This window comes from Micromys minutus, assembly GCF_963924665.1.
Source record: "Micromys minutus genome assembly, chromosome: 18".
NCBI classification, from domain to species: Eukaryota; Metazoa; Chordata; class Mammalia; order Rodentia; family Muridae; genus Micromys; species Micromys minutus.
In genome coordinates, this window is record NC_137953.1 from 48,848,417 (window position 1) to 48,869,567 (window position 21,151).

Consider the following 21,151-nt stretch of genomic DNA (forward strand, 5'->3'; position numbering starts at 1 on the left):
TCAATGACACTAAAAACTTCAGAATATTATTCTGTTGTCCAATTAGTACTAAACAAGAAATATAAAATGATTCTAGTAGTGATTTCATATTAGAGTAGTTTTAATGTTATTCTAAACTTATATTAAATATTAAAACTTTATTTTTTATTAAATTACATTAAATATTAACTAGTTTTCCCTAAAAAAAGAAAGCATTTCTGTGTCTTAGCTTAGCATGTGTGAGATATTACAAAATAAATATTATTTCTAGTCTGTTAAATGAAAATTCTTCATTAACCTCTTAAATTAAAAACTCTAGGAGTAAGGACTTATATTCCTTTTCATGTTACTGTTTACCTGGTTTCCAGTTACATAGCACAGATCTTAAAAGTTCCTCTATAGTTGAAACACAAGTGAATTTCAAGATAATCTCAGTACAGTCACTAAATTACACATCAAATTTAAGTGAAAATAGTTACAGAGCTACTCTGAACACTTAGTGATATAAGAATTATTTTTACAATGCTAGTAGACAAAGGTCACTTATACCAGAAATATATAGATAAAACGATTTCTTATATAATTGAAAAAGTTAATGCCTGCTTCCTTTCAAAATGCAAGAACTGTATTTTATATTTGGATATTGTAATGATTTAAATTTGCTTGGTCTAGGGAGTAGCACTCTTAGAAGGTATGGCTTTACTGGGCTAGGTGTGGCCTTGAAGACCCTCATTCTAGCTGCCTGGAACCCAGTCTTCTCCTATAGGCCTTCAGATGAAAACACAGAACTCTCAGCTCCTTCTGCACCATGCCTGCCTGGATGCTGCCATGCTCCCACCTTAAGATAACGAACTGAACTTCTGAACTTGTAAGCCAGACCCAATTAAATGTGCTTATAAGAGTTGTCTTGGTCTGGTCACAGCAGTAAAATCCGAACGAAGTCAGATATTCACAACATATATACAACGATACAGGTTTGATAAAGAAGCCAGTGACAATTTTCAAAATAGGAAAACTGTTATGGTGTAAACCAGTAATCTGAACATTTGGGAATCTAAGGCAGAGAAGCTTGAATTTGGGACCAGCCTAGGCTACTTCATGAGACCCTGTTCCAGAGTGGGGTAGAACAATACAAGTAGCATAAGAACTACCAAGGATTATGGATCACATAAAAGGTATATTCCTTTCAAGAATTTTAGGAAAAACTGGGACTAGTAGGATAGTCCTGCAATCCTAGCTTTTTGGGAAGCTGAAGCAGGAGGATCCTATGCTTTGCTTGGGCTCGAGAATTCAAGGCATCCTAGGCAACTTACCCAGTATCAAAATAAAAAGTAAAAACAGGGCAGAAGACAGAGATACAGGTACTGTGCTTGCTTAGCATGTGTGAGGAGGCCCAAAATGCAATCCCTATTGTGTTGGGTGGCTATTAGAAATAATATTAAATGCCTGCTATATATTTTATTAAATGCCTGCCTCTGTCTTAAAACTTTTCATTCAAATGCACTTAAAAATAATCAGAAATAAAACCTATTCAGAGATCTTTCAGACTGCATTTCACTGAAAATGTACAGATCATAGTGGTCAGCATACCTTGTGTAATTCATCATAAACGAGCTGATGTGCAAACCTTGGACATGGTTCTTCTTCCTGAAGACTTTTACTCAGATTATCTTTTGTAGCTTGATCATTCTTGTAGACACAAGACCTGGAAGACACTGCTTTTAAAACACTGTACTTCAGAGAATCACCAGCAGTCATATTGTTTATACAACTATAGCCAGTAAGTTAACTGCCAATGCCCAAATTATCAGCAGAAACAAATGTACACTGTTCACATCAAAGAGCAAAGGCTGTATGTAACTCTGATGAAAGGACACACTCTTTTTAGAAGTAATTCTGACCTTTCAAAATAGCTCACCTCAGAACTACCTATCTTGTACTGGGAAACAGAAACTGTTCACAGGAACAGACTGATGTGGTGTTTTACTGTGTACTCGCAGTAGAAGACTCAAGCACTCCTGTTCCGAATGCAAACAAAACATCTTTCTCAGAAAACAACAGCTTTCAGTTGCCAAGCATACTGTCATAAAAAAAAAATAGAGCTGTTCTTGGAAGTGTTTCTGTTCTGTCACTGAGTACAAGAGCTGGATCTTCTGCAACTGTGTTTCTCCAGCAAAACATGTAGCATCTGCTTAGCCAGATGATCTGGGACAAGGCTTAGGCTTGGAAATGCTAGGTCAAACCTATCCCTTTGCCAGCATTAGGACATGGAGATGTTTAGAGAACATTAGTTTCAACATTATCTAGCTACTCGGTGGCAGAATCTAGATCAGTGTACAACTATTTAAATCTCCAGAAAAGAAAGTATCAGAAAGTGAACAGAGGCAATTTCCACTCTTTTATTGACACTGTATACACAAGTACTGATTTTATTTAAAATACTCATTTCTTTAAAGTACTAATATTTTAGGTGAGGTAAGGTAGCTCACACCTATAATCCCAGATAGAAGCAAGAAAATTATGAGTCCAAGGCCAGCTAGGGCTATGTAATAAGTCTGTCTCAAAATATGTAACAAAAATTTAGTATTCTTTCAATATAAGAGGTTAACACAAGCCTCCCACTCTTCTCATTTTTAAATAAACCAACTTCATTATGTATCACTAGGAGTGCAGTACAGACAAGAGTCCTTACCAGCTATTCCTCACAATGTCATAAATCCAGAATGAATTTCTGACATTTTCTTCCCTCTTTTCTTTGTCTTTGCTAAGCCCGGATAAGACATGTATTTCATTCAGTTCTGGATCAATAGTTGCTCTCTGTGTGAATCCAGTCATTGGAACTAAAAATGAAAGGAATACTTAAAATGGCAATATTCACAATAAACAGCAGACTAGAACTAGCTCACCATATATATGCCCACTGTATTTATCTTTTAACACAACTCACAATCTTTTGAATTAAACAATAGGCACTGTTTACAGACTTCCTCTTGCTCTAGAATATAATCAACATTAACGGCAGAGGCTGCTTTGTTCACTACTTGTTGTCAATGTCAAAAGTAGTATACACAACACACACACACTCACCCCCACACACACACACACTACATACTACACACAGAAAGGGGGAGGGAATGGGAAGAGAAAAGAGGAGGAGAGGGGGAGAAGGACGGAGCACACAAGAGTGAGGACCAGAACTCTTTGTGGATGAGGTTGTAAGCTCTCAGCCCCTGATCCAGTGCCATGTTTAGCTGCCATGACGGTCATGGGGTCTAATGCTCTGGAAGTGTGAGCCCCAAGTTAAATTCCTTCTGTTATAAGTTGCCTTGATCATGGTGATTTGCCAAGGCAACAGATCAGTAACAAAGACACCTACATTGCATAATGCTTCTCTTTGGATTCTAATAATGAATGGGCTACTGCTTATTCTATAATGATTGATTCTATAAAGAATTAATTATTCAAGGTAGTTTGGAGTTAGAGCCTTTGGGTAACTTAGACTGAGTTCTTAGACTCCACTTGCCTCTCTGTCTTAAGGTTTTACTGCTGTGAACAGACACCATGACAAAGGCAACTCTTATAAAAGACAACATTTAACTGGAACTGGCTTATAGGTTCGGCGGTTCCGTCCATCATCACCAAGGTGGGAAATATGGCAGTGTTCAAGCAGGCATGGCACTGGAGGAGCTGAGAGTTCTACATCTTCATCCGAAAGAAGCCAGGAGCAGACTGTCTTCCAGGTGGCTAGGAGGAGGCTATCAAAACCCACCCCCACAGTGACATACTTCCTCCTACAAGGTCACACCTCCTAATAATGCCACATCCTGGGCCAAGCATATTCAAACCACCACACTCTCATTTTTACTTCTCTTAGGTTGATTTGGATAACAAAATTAGCAAACTATGTTAGTTTACTACTTTGGCAATAATATTTTGTATTAACATCCAACATTGTTTGAATCTTGCTTTATTAATTATATGTATCAATTTTATAATGATAAACTAAAAACTGGATTGAATAAAAACAGTATTATCAAAACTGCAAAAGACTCAAAAAAGCAAAAGGACATTTCACTATAACATGCTGTTACTATTAATCTGGTCATGTGTATTATTTTTTCCCAAGAAGAAAACAAGGCTATCTTCTCACTTCAATAGTTTTTAATAGATGACAGAGATGCTGAGCAAGGGGGTAGGGGATAGGGGTTTGGGGTTTGCAACATAAGAGATTTAAAACACATGTGATTTCAAATGCTTTTCAATTCAGCTGCTTTGAATAAATGTGACCAAATGCCAGAAATTTAACCAGTCTTTACAAACTGATCCACAGAAAGAAACAAGTCACACAGATCAGTAAATGAGACCACAAGTTAATCCCACATATATTCTGAATGTATGCTTGTTTGAGACCACACATGCATACATTCTGAACACGTTTGTCTGAGATCACAAGTTAATCCAGAACATATTCTGAATGTATGCTTGTCTGAGATCATAAGTTAACCATGCATACATTCTGAATAGATACTTGTTTGAGAAAACAGTAGAATTACACAGCAATTATCTGTTAGTCTGTTATTTTATTTATTTTTTTAACCGCACAAATAAAATTAAGGTAACTCTTCACCTTTCCCACTTTTTTGTTAGCATCTTTAAAACTCTAAACAGGGCAAGTAAGAGGGAAGTAAGAAACTGTGACAGCCTGAATGTTATTTGTTTCTTTCCCTTCCTTGGTTTTATCACAAGATAAGCAGGGGTGCCAGAATCTTTCACTTAGAAGAAAACCTTAGAAAGGAGACAAAGAAACTAATATTTTCAAGTCCTTTCAATCTCGGAGGAAATTTGTTATTATATTAATTAATACCTAGATCTCATCTCTATTTTGCTTCATGGTCCAAAGTACATATTCATCAATTTCTTTAGCTAAGACAGAGACAAAGGAGAACTGGGGAACTACCACAGAACATGAAACAACAACAGCTCTCCTTAGGTTCTCTATTTGTTAGAATACGTTTAAACCCAAGACACAGAAAAACCCGGTAGCTGATTAACTCACACCAGCTCCAGGGGTGTCTTAGCACACACACTACAGCATACTGCTTTGTTCACACCTCTGCAGAGTTCCTGGCCTACACCTTCTTCTCAAAGTTGCCAGCTGTAGCTCTAAGTGTCACACACTCTCATAAAGCATTCAGGAGATGGAGAGCACCCCTGAGTACCTCTCTATTGTCATGAGAAAGGAAGTTTTTCTAAATGCCTTTTGAAAAGTCACACTTCGCTATGTGTGACTAGCTAGACCTGAGTCACATACAGAGATAAAATGAAAGAACCTTTGAAAGGATAACGACACTGGCTTAAACTAGCTACAATTCCTCCCCCGGGACTGGGTATCTGCCATTAAACAAAATTATGGTCTAGATTAAAAAAAAAAAAAAAAAAAGTGGTGGCAGGGGACAGTGGCTCTTAGGTAGGCAACAACAATGTTGTCATCTTTTTCTAAAACAAAAATGTATTTTTTCTTTTATGTATATACGTGTTTTTTTTATACATCTATGTTTATACATATGGCATATATCCAATCTCCAGTGCTGCACAGACTAGTTGTTATTGTACATGAATGTAATGTCAAGGTAAATGCATCAAAAGTTCAAATAACATAGCTAGCTAGAGGCCAGTCAAAGATGCATGAGACCCTGTCTCAAAAATGATACAAGAAAAAATTATCATCCCAACCAGTACTTCATAGTAAGAATAACAAGAAATCATTAGCTTAGAGCCTCTGTACTCCCTGACTTAATATTAATTGCTGGCATCATATAAGAGGGTCAAAACCAAAGCAACTTCTTACATACTTTGTTTTCTTCAGTGTTAATAAGCATCATAAATACACTGCCACAGACCATTTTAAAGTATGATTTTGTTTTAAGGTTTTCAGGAAAATAAACTGATACATCGACTCACACAACCCTTGTATGAAAGGAAAGAGTAAAATCTAATACAATGTCAGAGAAAGATGACACTTTAAGCTCAGCTGGCCCAATCCTCTCATTGTCAGATGAACTATTAGGTCCAGAGATGTCATACAAGTTGCTAATGTTGAACACTCAGACCAGTCTTTTGATTCACTTTACTGTACCAAACAAACAATCTGCTACAACAGAACAGGATGGAATAAAGAATGGCAAGCACGGAAAGTCAGGGACAGAACTTAAAGACCGAACAAACAGAAAGCTGCCACAGTAGCAGGACGAGACTCTGGGAGCTGTTCATCACCAATGCTGATTTAGGATCTGCAATATGGGAAGGTTACATTTCTGCAACGTGTACATTTCTGCCCTCAACCAAGCAGAAGAAGCACTTGAACACAGTCTACAGCCAACTCTAAAGCCCTGTGTCTCACAGATCATCTAAGCATCATTCACAACATGTGAGAAGTATGTCTTGTGTTCACAGTATTAACAACAAAGGCAATTTAGAAATAAACCCAACTTTTAGCATACCAAAATTTGATGCTAAACACAATACTAATAATGCTAATAAATCCCTTTCTATCCACCAATTATATTATAATTTTCTTCTAAGGGAAATACAAAACTGTTATAAACAAGTTATAAAATAAGTGTTGAATCAAGTTAGAAAATAAAAAGGTTGAAGGCTTTTTTTTTAACATACTGATGCTGAATTGGAGAGAATACATTTAAATAATCATAAAGAGCAATGGTTGAAGATTTTATAGTATTTGACACACAGAAAACATTAATAAAGAGAAGCTATTTTGCTATAAGAGGTAATATATCATCTCTAACTGGGGATCTCAATAGTTAAAAAACCTTCTTCTATGATTTCAAACAACACAATGTAAAACTCACATTGTAAATGTAGTTCTAATCAAAGAACCTACATGAGTAAAGCACAGACATGTAATTATTAAGTCCATCTCCAATTACAGTAATTAACTAAAATACAAATGCTTCAGAAAAACAGCTAATAAACACTAAAATGGCTTAATACGTTATAAAACACCAACATAATAGGTAAAACTGTTATTTTCTAGAAAGGTTTGATAATGTGGGAATTTAAATAGTGTTCCACCTCATTACTAAAAAAAATTTTTTCTTGCCTTAAAAGATACGTAGTGTTCTAATGAGATAAAATAAAATTTAAGTGTGTACTAAAGTAAAAATTCTATGCAAACACAATACAACACACCATTCTTTCTGATATGAGGTTTTCTGAATTATTTAACTCTGTACAGTATATTTTGGCAGGAGATTTAGGGAATGGAAGAGTCTAGATGCTTTTAAAGAAATTCTGAAAAAAAACGTGTCCCTCCTTAGAGTTTCCCAAAGCTTCTGGAATGCAGTCAAGGCTGCCTCTTGACAGTGTTAGCCATTAAGGATGGAAACGTGCGAAACGTGCTTTAATTCCTGGCCTGTCTTGAGAAGTTGGGAAAGAATTTCCAGACCAAAATCTACAAGGTAAGATCTGAGAAGTGAGCCAAATTAAGTTTTGGAAGTAAGATGTGAAACCGGGGGATAAAATGGCAGAAGGGTCAGAGGCAAGAGCACTGTCATGCCTACAGAGGCAACAGTCAGCTAATGAAGTGGGCAGTGCAGGAAGACTAGAGCAGCAACAACAGGGCTGGGGAAAGCTGTAGCCTCTCATGCAGTCAGGCTGTCTAAAACAAGAATCTTCTCATCTGAAGTAGCTCTAATCAAAAAGTGAGATCAGCTTACTTGTTTGTCTTCTCCATTCACAGAAAGAGCTGTATGAAGAGAGACCATATTCTTAACTGTATTCCTCTGCCTAGCTTATCGCTTGGCACCTGTATGTGACTAGAAATCATCCACATAGTAAATGTCAGGCCTATGGCTGTCCTTCATAAATAATGCAGCAGAGAATGGTTGGGAAGAGATGAAGCATGTGGGGAGAAGGCGACTAGCTACAGAAGGCAAACGGGTGATAGAACCCAAACTAATATGATAAGGTGGCAATGGGCACAGGCCTGCTGCAACACTGAGGTGACCTGAGGGTGACTGGGCGAACCAAAGTTACCCAAGGGTAGTGATGGCATCACCAGAGAAAACAAAGATACCCAGCAAAACCAGCCACGTTAGAGGATTAGATCACCTCCACTAACACAGCGGCTGTGCGCAGGCTCCTCATCCTTCAACTATAACTCTGGTAATTTACAAGTGCAGATGCATGGTCTAAGGCATCACATAAGGCAAGGCTACCTAAGAACCAAAACAGAAACCTGAGAACTAGAACTGGGGGCCTCAATCCCCACCAGGTACTACAATTCTTTAAGATGGGGTGGGGAGTAGGAAGGAAGAAAAAAAAAGGAAAGAGGGAAGGAGCAGGTACTGATGGGGGCAGACCAAAATCAACCAATGAAACAAATACACAAAACAAAACAAAAACCCCAAAATCAAACCAACAAAGAAGTAAACAATCAATTTCGGTTTAATTTGATAGGTCAGTTGAGTCATTGTGTTCTTCAATTCCAAGCATACTTCTTCAAGTTTTAGGTGGGCACATTTACCAGCTAGTTCAAACCAGATGTCAACTCTGCCAGAAGAGTTCCCAGTAAAACATTGAACATAATGTTTTGAACCTTTTTGAGCAATGAAATTCCTAGGATTATTGTAAAAATCAGCCACTTGGAAAATGTATACATAACAGTAATATCCTCAAAAGAAATTTGATCTAGACCCAGAAACAAAATCTTACAATAACTTATTTAGGGGGGAAAAAAATCACTGTTTGGTGCTTCTCATTCTCTACTCATTTCTACTATAAGCGTCCCCTCCTCGGAGATGCTTTCCAAACTACTGCATCTGAAGGTGCTGCTCATGCTGCTCATTAGCAAAGCAACCGGCGTCCTTTCTTCACAGTGCTTAGGACGCAACTGCATCACCAGCCTTCACCGGAATATGAACTTCTTCAATTAGCTTATTCCCTGGGGTCTACATATGGATCCTCACTGCCTTAAACAATCTTTGGTAAATGGAAGTCAATGAACTATTTAAGGGGACAGGGTCTAAAAACCTTAAATGCTAGTAAACAATCAAATACTATTAATGAACAGATTTGTGTGTTTTGTGTAGTTAATTCCCTGTAAACCAATTAAAAATTAAGCAATGCACAGCAAGCAATTCTAACTTGGGAAGAGTTAACAACAGCAGTAACTAGTAAATGAGACAACTTGCCTTTCTGTTTACTTTAAGTTCATAGCAATACAACTATGAAAAATCACCACCACCACCCCCCCTCCAAAAAAAAACCTATGTAAAATTTAAAATGTCAGAAAACCAAACTGGTTACAAACATCCTTTTAAAAGATTAGGAGGTGATGCTTTTTTTTTTCTTTAAGAATTATTATTTCATGTATATGAGTACATCATAGCTGTCTTCAGACACACCAGAAGAGGGCATCAGATCCCTTTACAGATGGTTGCTGGAAACTGAGCTCAGGACCTCTGGAAGAGCAGTCAGTGCTCTTAACTGCTGAGTCCTCTCTCCAGCCCTCATTCTGAGTTTTGTTGTTATTTTAGACACTCTACCATGAGATTATTACCTTTGTAGTTACAACAACAACAAAAAAATGCATTAAAACAATTGCCACAATTTGGTAGTCATGACAGATTAAAGATGATACTGTTGCAAGACTATATAATTATTACTAATTTAAATGTTTTCAAATTATAACCATTAAATTTATTACAATAATAAATTTTAAAGTAGCTTTGTTTCCACTATTATTACTTTTTTTTTTTTTTAAGTTTTAGGAAGAGGCTTGGTACAGTGAAATCTTTAATTTCTGCTCTATCACCATGCAGTTGAATTATCTTCAATGGTTTATTAACCATATTAGAATCTTACTGCCAATACAAGATGATCTAGCATATAGTAAGGTCGAAATAACAGCTGCTGGGGCTGGCATGAAGCTTAGACCCTGAGAGCACATGCTGGGGTTCGATTATTAGCATGTCACTAGCATTCAATGAACAGTGAAGCTAAGAAATGATACTATCAAAACACGCGAAGTTATTACTGCCCATCCAAACACTCTGGGAGAATGAACGGAACCACCAGTATTTCTGAAGTCTATCCTCTCAGACTCCGAGACAACATCCCATAGCTTTTGATGTATCTGTCCATCAGTTACTATCCTTGAAGCTTTTACAGGGTTGAATCATCCCCTGGGAACGCCTGAGAAAAACTAGAATGAGTCTTACCAGCCGGAAGTCACTAAACCGTAAGTCATGCGCCTCCACACTATCCTCCCTCCCACAGTGGGCTTCAGTAACAGAAGTGAGGGCACGAGCTTGTGTCTCTGAGTTGGGAGCTGAGGCTGCTCTTCCAGGTATAGACAGATGACTTTCTGTCTCAGGAAAGGCAGACTACCTGTACACTGTCATCCCACTAAATTTAATTCCATTTTTTTTTTGTTAAGACAATTGTAGTTTTTTTTTATTATAGTTTTTCAAAAGTACTGTTCATTATAGGACCAAAAATTTCACAGTAATGATGTCATTTTTTAAAAAAATGTTCTCTTTTTTACTATCATGTTCCTAGCCCCAATCTTTTATGTCACATGCTACCGACTATTGGTGGTTTTACCACAAATGCTCAAATCCATCTTTGAAGCCTACTTTGATCTAACCCGGGCCTGCTAGTGCTCACCAGGCCACATCTTGAAAATCCCCTTTGTTTCCCTATGTTGATTGATCAGTGGAATACAACTGAAGACCCAGAAACAAAACCACACACTGATGGACACTTGATCTTTGACAAAGAAGCCAAAAGTATTCAATGGAAAAAAGAAGCATCTTCAATAAATGGTGCTGGTCTAACTGGCTGTCTTTAGAAAAATGAAAATAGACCTGTATTTGTCACAATGCACAAAGCTCGAGTCCAAGCGGACCAAGACCTCAACATTAAACCAGATAGACTGAATCTGATAGAAGAGAAAGTGGGAAAGAGCCTTGAACTCATTGGCACAGGGGAAAATTTCCTAAACAGAACTCCAATGGCTCAGGCTCTAAAATCAAGAACTGACAAATGAGACCTCACAAAACTGGAAGGCTTCTGTAAGGCAAAGGACATGGTCAATAAAACAAACTGGTAACCTACAGATTGGGAAAAATCTTCACTAACATCTTAACTCACATCCAGTAGAGGGCTAATATCCAAAATATATAAAGAACTCAAGAAGCTAACCACCAAAAACAAAAAAAAAAAAACAAAACAAAACAAAAAACCCAAACAACCCAATCAAAAAATGGGGTATAGAACTAAACAGAGAATTCACAACAGAGGAATCTCAAAAGTGCTGAGAAGCACTTTAAAGAAATGTTCAAAGTCCTTAGTGATCAGGAAAATGCAAATCAAAACAACCCTGAAATTCCACCTCACACCAATCAGAATGGCTAAGACCAAACCCTGAGGTGACAGTGCATATTGGTGACGATGTGGAGAAAGGAACACTCCTCCATTGCTGGTGGGATTGCAAATCGGTACAACCATTCTAAAAATCAATCTGGAGATTCCTCAGAAAATTGGAAATAGATCTACCTGAAAATTCAGCCATACCACTCTTGGGCATATACTCAAAAGATGCCCCACCATGCCACAGGGGCACATGTTCCATTACGTTCATGGCAGTCTTATTTGTGAAGCAACCCAGATGTCCAACAACAGAAGAATGGTTACAGAAAATGTGGTTCACTTACACAATGGAATACTACTCAGCTTTTAAGAATGAGGATGTCCTGAGTTTTGCAGGCAAATAGACGAAACTAGAAAACATCATCCTAAGTGAGGTAACTCAGACCCAAAAGGACATGCATGGTTTGTACTAAGAAGTGGATATTAGCCCCTCCCCCCCAAAAAAGGTACAGACAACCCAGGATACAGTCCACAGAACTCAAAAAGGTTAATAAGTGAGGACGCATTGATCCCACTTGGGAGGGAGAAGAGAGCAATCACAGGAGGGGGAGGAAGGGACCTGTGTGGGAAAGGGGACAGGGGAGGGGGAGAGGGGAACATGATTGGTATTGGGTGGGGGAAAGGACTGAAGCCCTGAGGGCAGCAGAAAGAATGGAAAAGGGCAACCTCAGGAGGGAGGAGGTAGGGGAACCTCCAGAATGTACCAGAGACCAGGAGGGGAGAGACCCTCAGGACTCAAAGGGAGGGACCTTAGATGAAAAGTCCTACAGTGGGAAGAGGGACCTTGTAGAGCCCACCTCTAGTAGAAAGTAAGAGATGGGATTGTCATCTAACAGTCAAAAACTCTGACCTATAATTGCTCCTGTCTGAAAGAACTGCAGGGGCAAAAATGAAGAGGAGCCTGAGGAAAAGGCGATTCAGTGACAGGCCCAAAGTAGGATCCAGTTTCAGGGGAGGCCTGACACTATTACTGAGGCTATGGAATGCTCACAAAAAGGGGCCTATTATGACTGCCCTTGGAAAGACCCAACAAGCAGCTGAAAGAGTCAGATGCAGATATTTACACCCAACCAATGGACAGAAGCTGCTGACCCTGTGACTGAATCAGAAAGAAGCTGAGGAGGAAGGTGACCCTGGTAGAGGACCAGGAGTCTCAACTGGCCTGGACACCCCCCCCTCCGAGATCTCTCAGACACTGGGCCAACAACCAGGCAGCATTACACCAGCTGATATGGGGCCCCCAACACATATAGAGCAGAGGACTGTTGGGTCGGGGTTTAGTCAGAGAAGATGCACCTAACCCTCAAGAGACTGGAGGCCCCAGGGAGTGGGGAGGTCTGGTGAGATAGGGACTCGAGGAGATGGGGGGAGGAGGTCTGGGATGTGAAACAGTGGACCGAGAGGGGGATAAAATCTGGACTGTAAAAAATGACTAAATAAAATTTTAAAAATAATATTAACAAAAAGAAGAAAAGAAAAACAAGCTGATTTAAATTCTAACTTCAGTGCCAAACTGAGTGTTAATCAAATCTACTCTCCTGGATATAGAACAGGTAAAGCAATTACTGTGTTAATTAACTATTGATTATCAAAATGAGACTTTTAAAAAGTGTGTTACGGTGTATTATTATTAATCATGCCAGGGCAGTGTACATGAACCCGGTTGGTATCAGCCACCTTATGAGTAGGAGATCCTACTCAGATGAAAAGCTTGTACATCTCCAGGGCATAATGACTGCAGAAGACTGCCCGAGAGCAGCTCATGTCTCACTACAGTGCACTACAGTGAACACAAGTGGACGGCACTGGCAAGGGCACAATACTTGTTCACAAAGCCTGTCCCCCAGGAAACAGACACACACATTTCCTTCAGAAATTCACACATTATATTTTCTTTAAAATAAGTAATAGTAAATCACATAATTTTAAACAGTGGAATTAAACAGTTTCATTTCTTTAATTTAGAATTATTTCAGTTAAAGTAGACACAGTATGAAGGTTACAAAGAGAAGAAAATAGATGTTAGCTTTCTATAAAAAGCAGTTACAGCATGAGAAATAATTCTTACCCATTCCAGAGTCTTTCTTGGTGCCATCTGAAATTATGTCTACATGATCAGAGTCCACATCATAACTAAAAAAATCATTCAAATAGGTCTTAGATCTCTGGCCACCAAACACATACAAGCAACGGTTTTTCTAAAACAACAACAAAGAAAGGAGAACAGGGAGTTGTCATTTCCAACAAAGCACTGAGAATGAGCCTTCACTCCACCTTCCAAGAGCCCCCTGAGTGGTCCCACATGGCTCCGCTTTGCTCTCTCCACACTGCCATTGCTAAGGTGTCCCATGAAAGCTGAGTGCCAAGGCTGCTGCCTTTGTGAACCATGAGACAGAAGGAAGAGTGAGCAAGCAGGCAGAAAATAGGCTTGGGTAAACCAAAGCACAACAAAGGGAGAAATAAAAGCGTGACTTCTCTAAAAGTACCTTGACATATAGTTTTATTTTATAACCTTATACATATTATATTAGAATATTAAACTTAAAAACAGAAACAAAAATGAAAAATCTACCTGTATATAAAGCTATGACTTTAGACATAGAATTCTAACCATACTCAGAAATATTGTACTGATTTTTAATTCAGTTTTTTGATAATATACTCTTATAGTCTAAGTCCTAAATTAAAAATTTACAAGAAAGCAAATATTTTGGAAGCACGGTAAATTTGTTGTCAGCTTTGACAGGTGGGAAATTTCACAGATGAAACATACTGCAGTACACATGAAATAAGATTTTAACCTTAAAAGATCTACAAGTACAAAAATCAGAGTCACTAAGTAAAAGAAAAAAATTAATTTGTATTAGATTTATTAACAAGAACTCATGATTTGCCCTTTGTTTTGCCAAAAAAAAAATTATATAAGGTGTGTATATAAGGGTAAAGAAGTTCCTTGGCTGGAGAGATGGCTCAGTGGTTAAGAGCACTGTTCTTCCAAAGGTGCCGAGTTCAATTCCCAGCAACCACATGGTGGCTCACAACCATCTGTAATGGCATCTGATGCCCTCTTGGTGTGTCTGAAGACAGCTGCAGTGTACTTACATACATGAAATAAATACTTCTTAAAAATAAAAGGGAGTTCTTTATTGTCAAAGACAAAATAACAAATAAACTGATAAAAAGACAGCATTTAATTTAAAATATATAATTACAATATTTGTGGCTTCACTAGTTAACTTTGGAACCTGAATCCATTAACATGCAAATTGACACCACAATTAGACATTCATCTATTCACTTGGAGTTATTTGTTTTTAGGCAGTCTGACTAAGTAGCTCTGGCTGATGTAAAACTCACTGTGTAGGCCAGAGTGGCCTGGAACCGACACTCTTCTGCCTCTGTTCATATTAAAGGCGTGAACTACCACGTCCTACATTCACTTAGATTTTTTTAAAGATGGGCTTTTTTTCTGTGCGTTCCAGGCTAACTTTGAACTTGCTTTGTGTGGCCCAGGTTCATGGTCTGCATCCCAGGTATGCATCATCAGGCCTGGCCCACGAATCTTATGGTTTCATTTTAGAGTAACCAAACAAGTCAGGACCTAAGGCCGATGTTTTGTAGTTCTTTAGTTCTAAAGTAGAATTATAGTTAATAAATGCAGAAGAAACAATAATATCAGAAAATCACCAATTTGTGATATCTAATGAACTCTAGACAATAACTATTAAGGGCTGCTGAAAGCAATAGGTAAAATGTTATAGGAAATTTCATAACTGATCAATCAAACTAGTAGTTCCTAAACTCACTGGTACACATAAAAACATTACTAGACATTAAACGACTATTGATAGTCTATGATCAGAGTATTAGTGAAGTGCTAGTATGTTTCCTCTTGTCTCCCCCCTGAAAGGACAGTGAATACAGATCAAGCCTCCAGATAGAAATAGCTAGCTTATAGAAAATATGATAGAGACACATATTAGAAGCTATAATGACAATATAATCAGTCAAATGAGGATAGGAAACAGCACAGATTATAAATGATCCTGATTTTCGGAGGAGTAAGTAGCATGTATGTGGGAACAAGGAGGGCGTAGGTGACACAGACGGAGAATGCAGTGCACAGATGGAATGGGGTCTGACCTCAGCCAGCCCATTCTGAAAAGGCACCACTTAGGGCATGAGAACAGCACCAGTGTGGACTAGGCATTACTAACACACTGCTTTGGCTGCTGGTGGGTATGACAATGGTGAGCAGCATTTTTAAGTCTGTGTTAGTCTGTGACACAGAACAGTATAATTTGTAGGTGCAGTTGTCACACAGTGTCAGCACAGGTCCTTCATCCTGATGGCCCCAAAGTCCTTTAAGATTTGTTTACTTGAAACCCTCTCTACATCACTCTTAATACCTAATATAAACTATAGGACATGAGAACAGTTTTTTTTAAATAAAGTACTGTTAAAGTCTGTACGTGTTCAGTGGAGACAATAATTTTTAAAAACATTTTTCAATCCATAGTTGTTTAAATCTGTGGATGCATAGATATGAAGGGCCTGCTAAATAAGGACAGCCTGGCTGAAATCTTCCTGAAAATATCCCCAACACAATAAAATGTGATAAACTCTAAAAATAACAGGGGATGGATGAAATTAAGGTAGAAAAACTATATTAAAAACATTAAAAAATACAAATTGTTTACTGATCAAATGGACAAATATCCTTTTTTTGTACTTCATATAAGGAATATTTTTAAAACATGCATTCTAAATACCATACGCTCTAATGCTTTGCTCATAAAAAGAATTTCCTTTAAAAATGCACAAGACAAAATAATAATGCACAGAATATTCTTACTGAGTGGAACAGCATGCAGTGTCCAATTCGAGACTGGATGTCCTCGGGGCCAGCATTACAGGAGTCCTCTCGAAGAAGTTTCCAGGTCTGACACTGACAGTTGAATGCAAACAGCCCACTGAACTGTGGCTCACTGGCTCTGCTGTCATCTACACTGCCATTACACGTCAAAATCCTGCCACCGAAGGTATAGATCATATGCTTTTCTGAGTCCATACACATCTATAAGAACAAAGCAACAGATTGAACAGTTTTACTTTGTTCCTGTCATATGTGCCAGAATGACTTTAGTATGTTTCTTTCTTTCTCAAAGAAACCCTGAACTTTGCTCATAATGATGCTAAATATGTGTTTTATTATACACACATACTGTCCAGAAATTCAGTATAGTTTCCTAAATACCTTTTGAATTTTCATTCACCCCAATTAAAATGAATACATTAAGTTAAGGAACTTTGTTTTCTTGGTGCTGATATAAACATTTTTATCAGAGTCACAATGATTCATAATATGCTGGTTTTCACTAAGAGTGTACACTGATCCCAACTTCATGGATATTTCATCATCTATGCTCATCTACATCCTCCTTAGAAAAAACTGACCTTGCAGCTCTAGGAAAGCATCTTATTTGAGATGCTGTCACTTGTTTAATGAGAGTAGATACCCAACATGCAAACTAGAGTAATGCAGCTAAATTAAGTTCTACCCATACTTTACAAATCTCTTCAGACTATGTTGTAAAAATAATACAAGCGGGTGGTGGCAGCACCCCTTTAATCCAGGATCCTCAGGAGCCAGAGGCAGGCAGATCTCTGAGTTTGAGGCCAGCGCAGTCTTCAGAGTGAGTTTCAGAACAGACAAGACAGAGAAACCCCTTCTGAAACAAAACAAAATAAAGCAAAGCCATTTGCAAACCTATCTCCAGACTGATTGCCATAGTGTAAAGAACCCTGCCTCTTTTTAATTATAAATTTAATTTTCATTTACTTAAACATTGTGATTCAAAATAGCCTTGATTTTTTTTTACACTCCTTCAAATAAAACTTCCAGCCTTCTATAAACTATCAGGAGGAAAGAGATGTGTGCTACAAGACATTAACAGTCAAATAAGAGATGTGTGCCACAAGACATAATAGTCAAGCTCAAGCTCAGCTGTCAAGGCTAAGTGGCACCTGCACGTGAAGACTGTCACGCTCACAGAACACCTGTGCTCTTCCCAGCACCGCACAAGTTTGAGGCTCTTCTTCCACCAAACTGCTTTTTCATATAATTACTTTTTAATTTTTAACATAAAGCTATTTTAATAGTTATAAACACCAAGTTAAAAAAAACTACTGCAAAAAAAGATTCTAGCGCACACTCTGTCTCTCTCTCTCTCTCTCTCTCTCTCTCTCTCTCTCTCTCTCTCTCTCTGTGAGTGTGTGTGTGTGTGTGTGTGTGTGTGTATCTGAGTTTTTGGTGTGACACTCTTAACTGTCATCAGGGCTACAGTATAAGCATCTTTATTTTGCTAATTCACAAAACCCAGGAGGGACCTAGAACTAGCATGGAGACTGGTCTCCAGACTTCCAGCACACAGAACATGCAACAGGAATAACTTTTATTTATATACTATGTGTTCCTGTACTGATACATACTATTTTTATTAGCGTTAATTATCAATGAATTTTCATCACTCTAGGCATCTTGATGCTGTTTACCCAGTCTAATAGTTTTTCATTTCATATCTTTACTTAGCTTTTAATCTATATTTTTTTACCATTTAACTTTGAATATGTGTGTCTTTGTCTATGCATAGGCATGCACACACGTGTGAAAAGTGCCCTTGGATCTCAAAAGAAAGTCTGGCTCCCTGGAGCTGGTGTTATGGGTCATTGTGGGACACTGGACTTGGGGCTAGGAACTTGGGTCCTCTGCAGGAGGAGCACATGCTTTTAGCTGCCCAGCCAACTCCAGGTCTTATTTTGTACTTTTTAATCTCTGAGAAATAGTTTAAAAATGATAAATTGTGGTATTTTCACAAAAATTTATAAATCAAATTTGAATGGCTAATGGGTGTGTGGTGACATGTGCCTTTGATCTCAGCATTCAGGAAGCCAAGGCAAATCTCTTTTGAGTTTGAGGCTAGTCTCATCTATATTGTAATTTTCTGACCAGCTAGGGCTACAAAATGAACCTCCCCCCACACACATAAATGATCTAATTGTTCTTAAATGGTGGAAAACTACTTATCTACTCTGTCACATTGATATTTTCTAAAACCCAATAAACAGAGGACAGTTCCAATTTTCTTCTTCCACATTTTACTCATTTTCTGATTTTTCATGAACTATCACAGCTAAGTGCTACTTCGGAGGATGCCCTGCTATTTAGTCCCTAACCCATAATTTACTATTGGCTCAAGGCATAGACACTTCTGGCTCCTGATTTTACTGGCTGGACAAAGTCTTGCTGCTTGCACACACTGGTGATGTCCTGAAGGAAGAACACTGTTGTTTTCAGCATCATTGCTAATGTGTTCTCTTGCAATAGCATCTTTATCTGCTGACTCTATCAATTACCCACTTTTGTACAGAAAGGCCAAGACAGAGATCTTCACAGGACGCTTTCCTGTTACTTCCTGGCTAGCTCGCGGTCCACTTACTAATTTCTTAAAGTGTTTATATTTAAGGGCAGTTTAGTAAGAACTAACACTCGGTTCACACCCGTTTAGATGCTGCATTGGCACATGTGTATGGACAGTGTCTCCCAAAGGCCTACGTGTTAACAGCTGGGCTTTACTGACAGCTGCTGTGGCCTTTAGAAGGTCATTAGACCGTTAGGAAGACTCTGGTCTGCCCTTTCTCTTCTGTGCATCAGTTCATGTGTGGTATGGCTCTGCCACATGGTTCTGTCATCATGTGCTGCCCTTACCAGAGTCCCAGAGCAATGACACCAGCTAAACTAGAACAGCCACCACCATGAGCCAAAGTTAGTCTTTTTCTCTTTCTAAGTTAAATCCTCAGCTATTTTATCACTTAGAGAAAGCCAGAAGAACATGGAGAGGACATGTATAACCAGCCTCATTTTAATTCTAAGAGGCTTCATAATTTTGTCTAGTAACTAAAATAGTGGTTTTAAATTTAGTGTTATTAATATCTTAGGAGGAGCTGGCTGGCTGCCATCTGACAGTCTTCTCTGATCCTCTCACAAATACATTTTATGTCTGATTTATACCACTATGATCCCTATTCTTATTTATGCTAACAGATTAGTCTCCATTTCTGAAAATAATATACTCTCCCTTGATTTTTGTTATTTTTACACTGTGAGGTGAAGATACATGTGTACACTGTGGCTGGGTGACAACTCTGTAGAGTACGTTTTTCTTTCCTTCGCCTTTCCCAGGGCCCAAGGGACTGAACTTAGGTTGCCAAGCTTGAACCACATCTTTGGTTCCCATTTTCGTTTGTATGTGGTTTCTTTCACTTGCTCTGACCATTTGGCTAACACACGAGGGTTTTCAATGTATACTTAGTGTGTAGCTATATCTTTAGTTTCAGGTTTCATTATGTTGTTAACTGTTAGAATGCTGAAATACAACTCTCACCTGCTTTTGTTTCAAAGTATTTTTCTTCATTATTTTCTTTTTAAGATTTATTTTATGTATGTGAGTACACTGTAGCTGTCTTCACACACCAGAAGATGTCAATGGATCCCGTTACAGATGGTTGTAAGCCACCATATGGGTGTTGGAAATTGAATTCAGGACCTCTGGAAAAGTAGCCAGTGCTCTTAATCACTGAGCCATCTCTCCAGGCCCTCCATTATTTTCTTTAAGTGTTTCTCTAAAACTCTGGTGCTTGAAACTTCTTATAATTTTGCACATTTAAGTAAGCTGGTTTTCCTTGGACCCAACCGCTTTCAGAGAGTTCCTATGGAAGAGGACAATAGGGCTTAAAACCCTGGTGTTACTGAATAGACATGTGCTTCTGGGAAGCCATGTCTTGTCTAACTCTCAGAGCACATCTGGTTTAGAGGTTGTCCATCTCAAGGTCTCAAGGTTTATATACCTGTATGTGTACACATGTGCTAGTGGACATACGGACAGCAGGTGATAACCTGTAGGAGTCAGTTCTTTCCTTTCTCCCTGTGCATGCTGGAGATTAAACTTGGCAATAAGCTCCTTTACCCACTAAGCAGCCATCTCTCTGCTTGGTTCTCATAATTTGAACCCTCCTAGCTCACTAGCTACTGCAAAGGAACCACTGTCCCCACCTGTCAAAGTGTTTCCCTTTACAAAACAGTGCTTCCTCAACACCATGTGTTTTCTGACACTGCTACAGGTCAAGGCTCTGTCTCTCTCCCTGTAGCTGCTCTGTTCTGGCCACTGAGGAGTCTGTTGTAATACTGCAGGGTTCCCCTACATCTCAAGCTCTCTTCATGGCACTGTGTGGGCTTTGGCACATGAACCAAAGTTTTCTGCTGTTTTTGATTAAACTCACAAGGAATTGTGGACTTTCTCTGGCTCCTAATTTTTCTGGATGTGTGATTTACATATGTTTTAAAAACCCTTCCTGTTGGAATTCTCCTAGGCAAAGCAACAACATGAAAAGTCTGAGAACTAAGCTGCCATATGTTCACTAGAAATACAAGTCTTTGAATTTCATTTTTTTAATGTAAAGTCAAAATGAAAAAATAATTTTTAAAATGTCTTTATCTTTCCCATGTTTTTGTAATTTTTAAACATGAAGTACTGAGCCATAAAGCATCATGGTACCACAAATGATTTTTGGAGTGTCAAAGACACAAGTTAGTAAGTTCTAACTCACCACTTGACTTGCACAAAATAAAGCATAAACTGAAGGCTGAGACAGACGCTGC

The 21,151-nt window shown here is 38.4% G+C and overlaps 1 protein-coding gene across 2 annotated transcripts in view; it reads right to left on the bottom strand.

Moving 5' to 3' along the window:
• The window catches only part of MKLN1 (muskelin 1), a 114,166-nt gene that overhangs the window by 19,506 nt on the left and 73,509 nt on the right, over nucleotides 1-21,151 (bottom strand). For both annotated transcript variants that reach the window (XM_080932219.1, XM_080932218.1), the window contains exons 11-14: nucleotides 16,289-16,510; nucleotides 13,502-13,631; nucleotides 2,672-2,819; nucleotides 1,570-1,684 (exon numbers count right to left, since the gene is read on the bottom strand). In XM_080932219.1, the coding sequence (XP_080788345.1) occupies nucleotides 1,570-1,684; nucleotides 2,672-2,819; nucleotides 13,502-13,631; nucleotides 16,289-16,510 (615 nt within the window). The remainder of the gene's footprint in view (nucleotides 1-1,569; nucleotides 1,685-2,671; nucleotides 2,820-13,501; nucleotides 13,632-16,288; nucleotides 16,511-21,151) is intronic.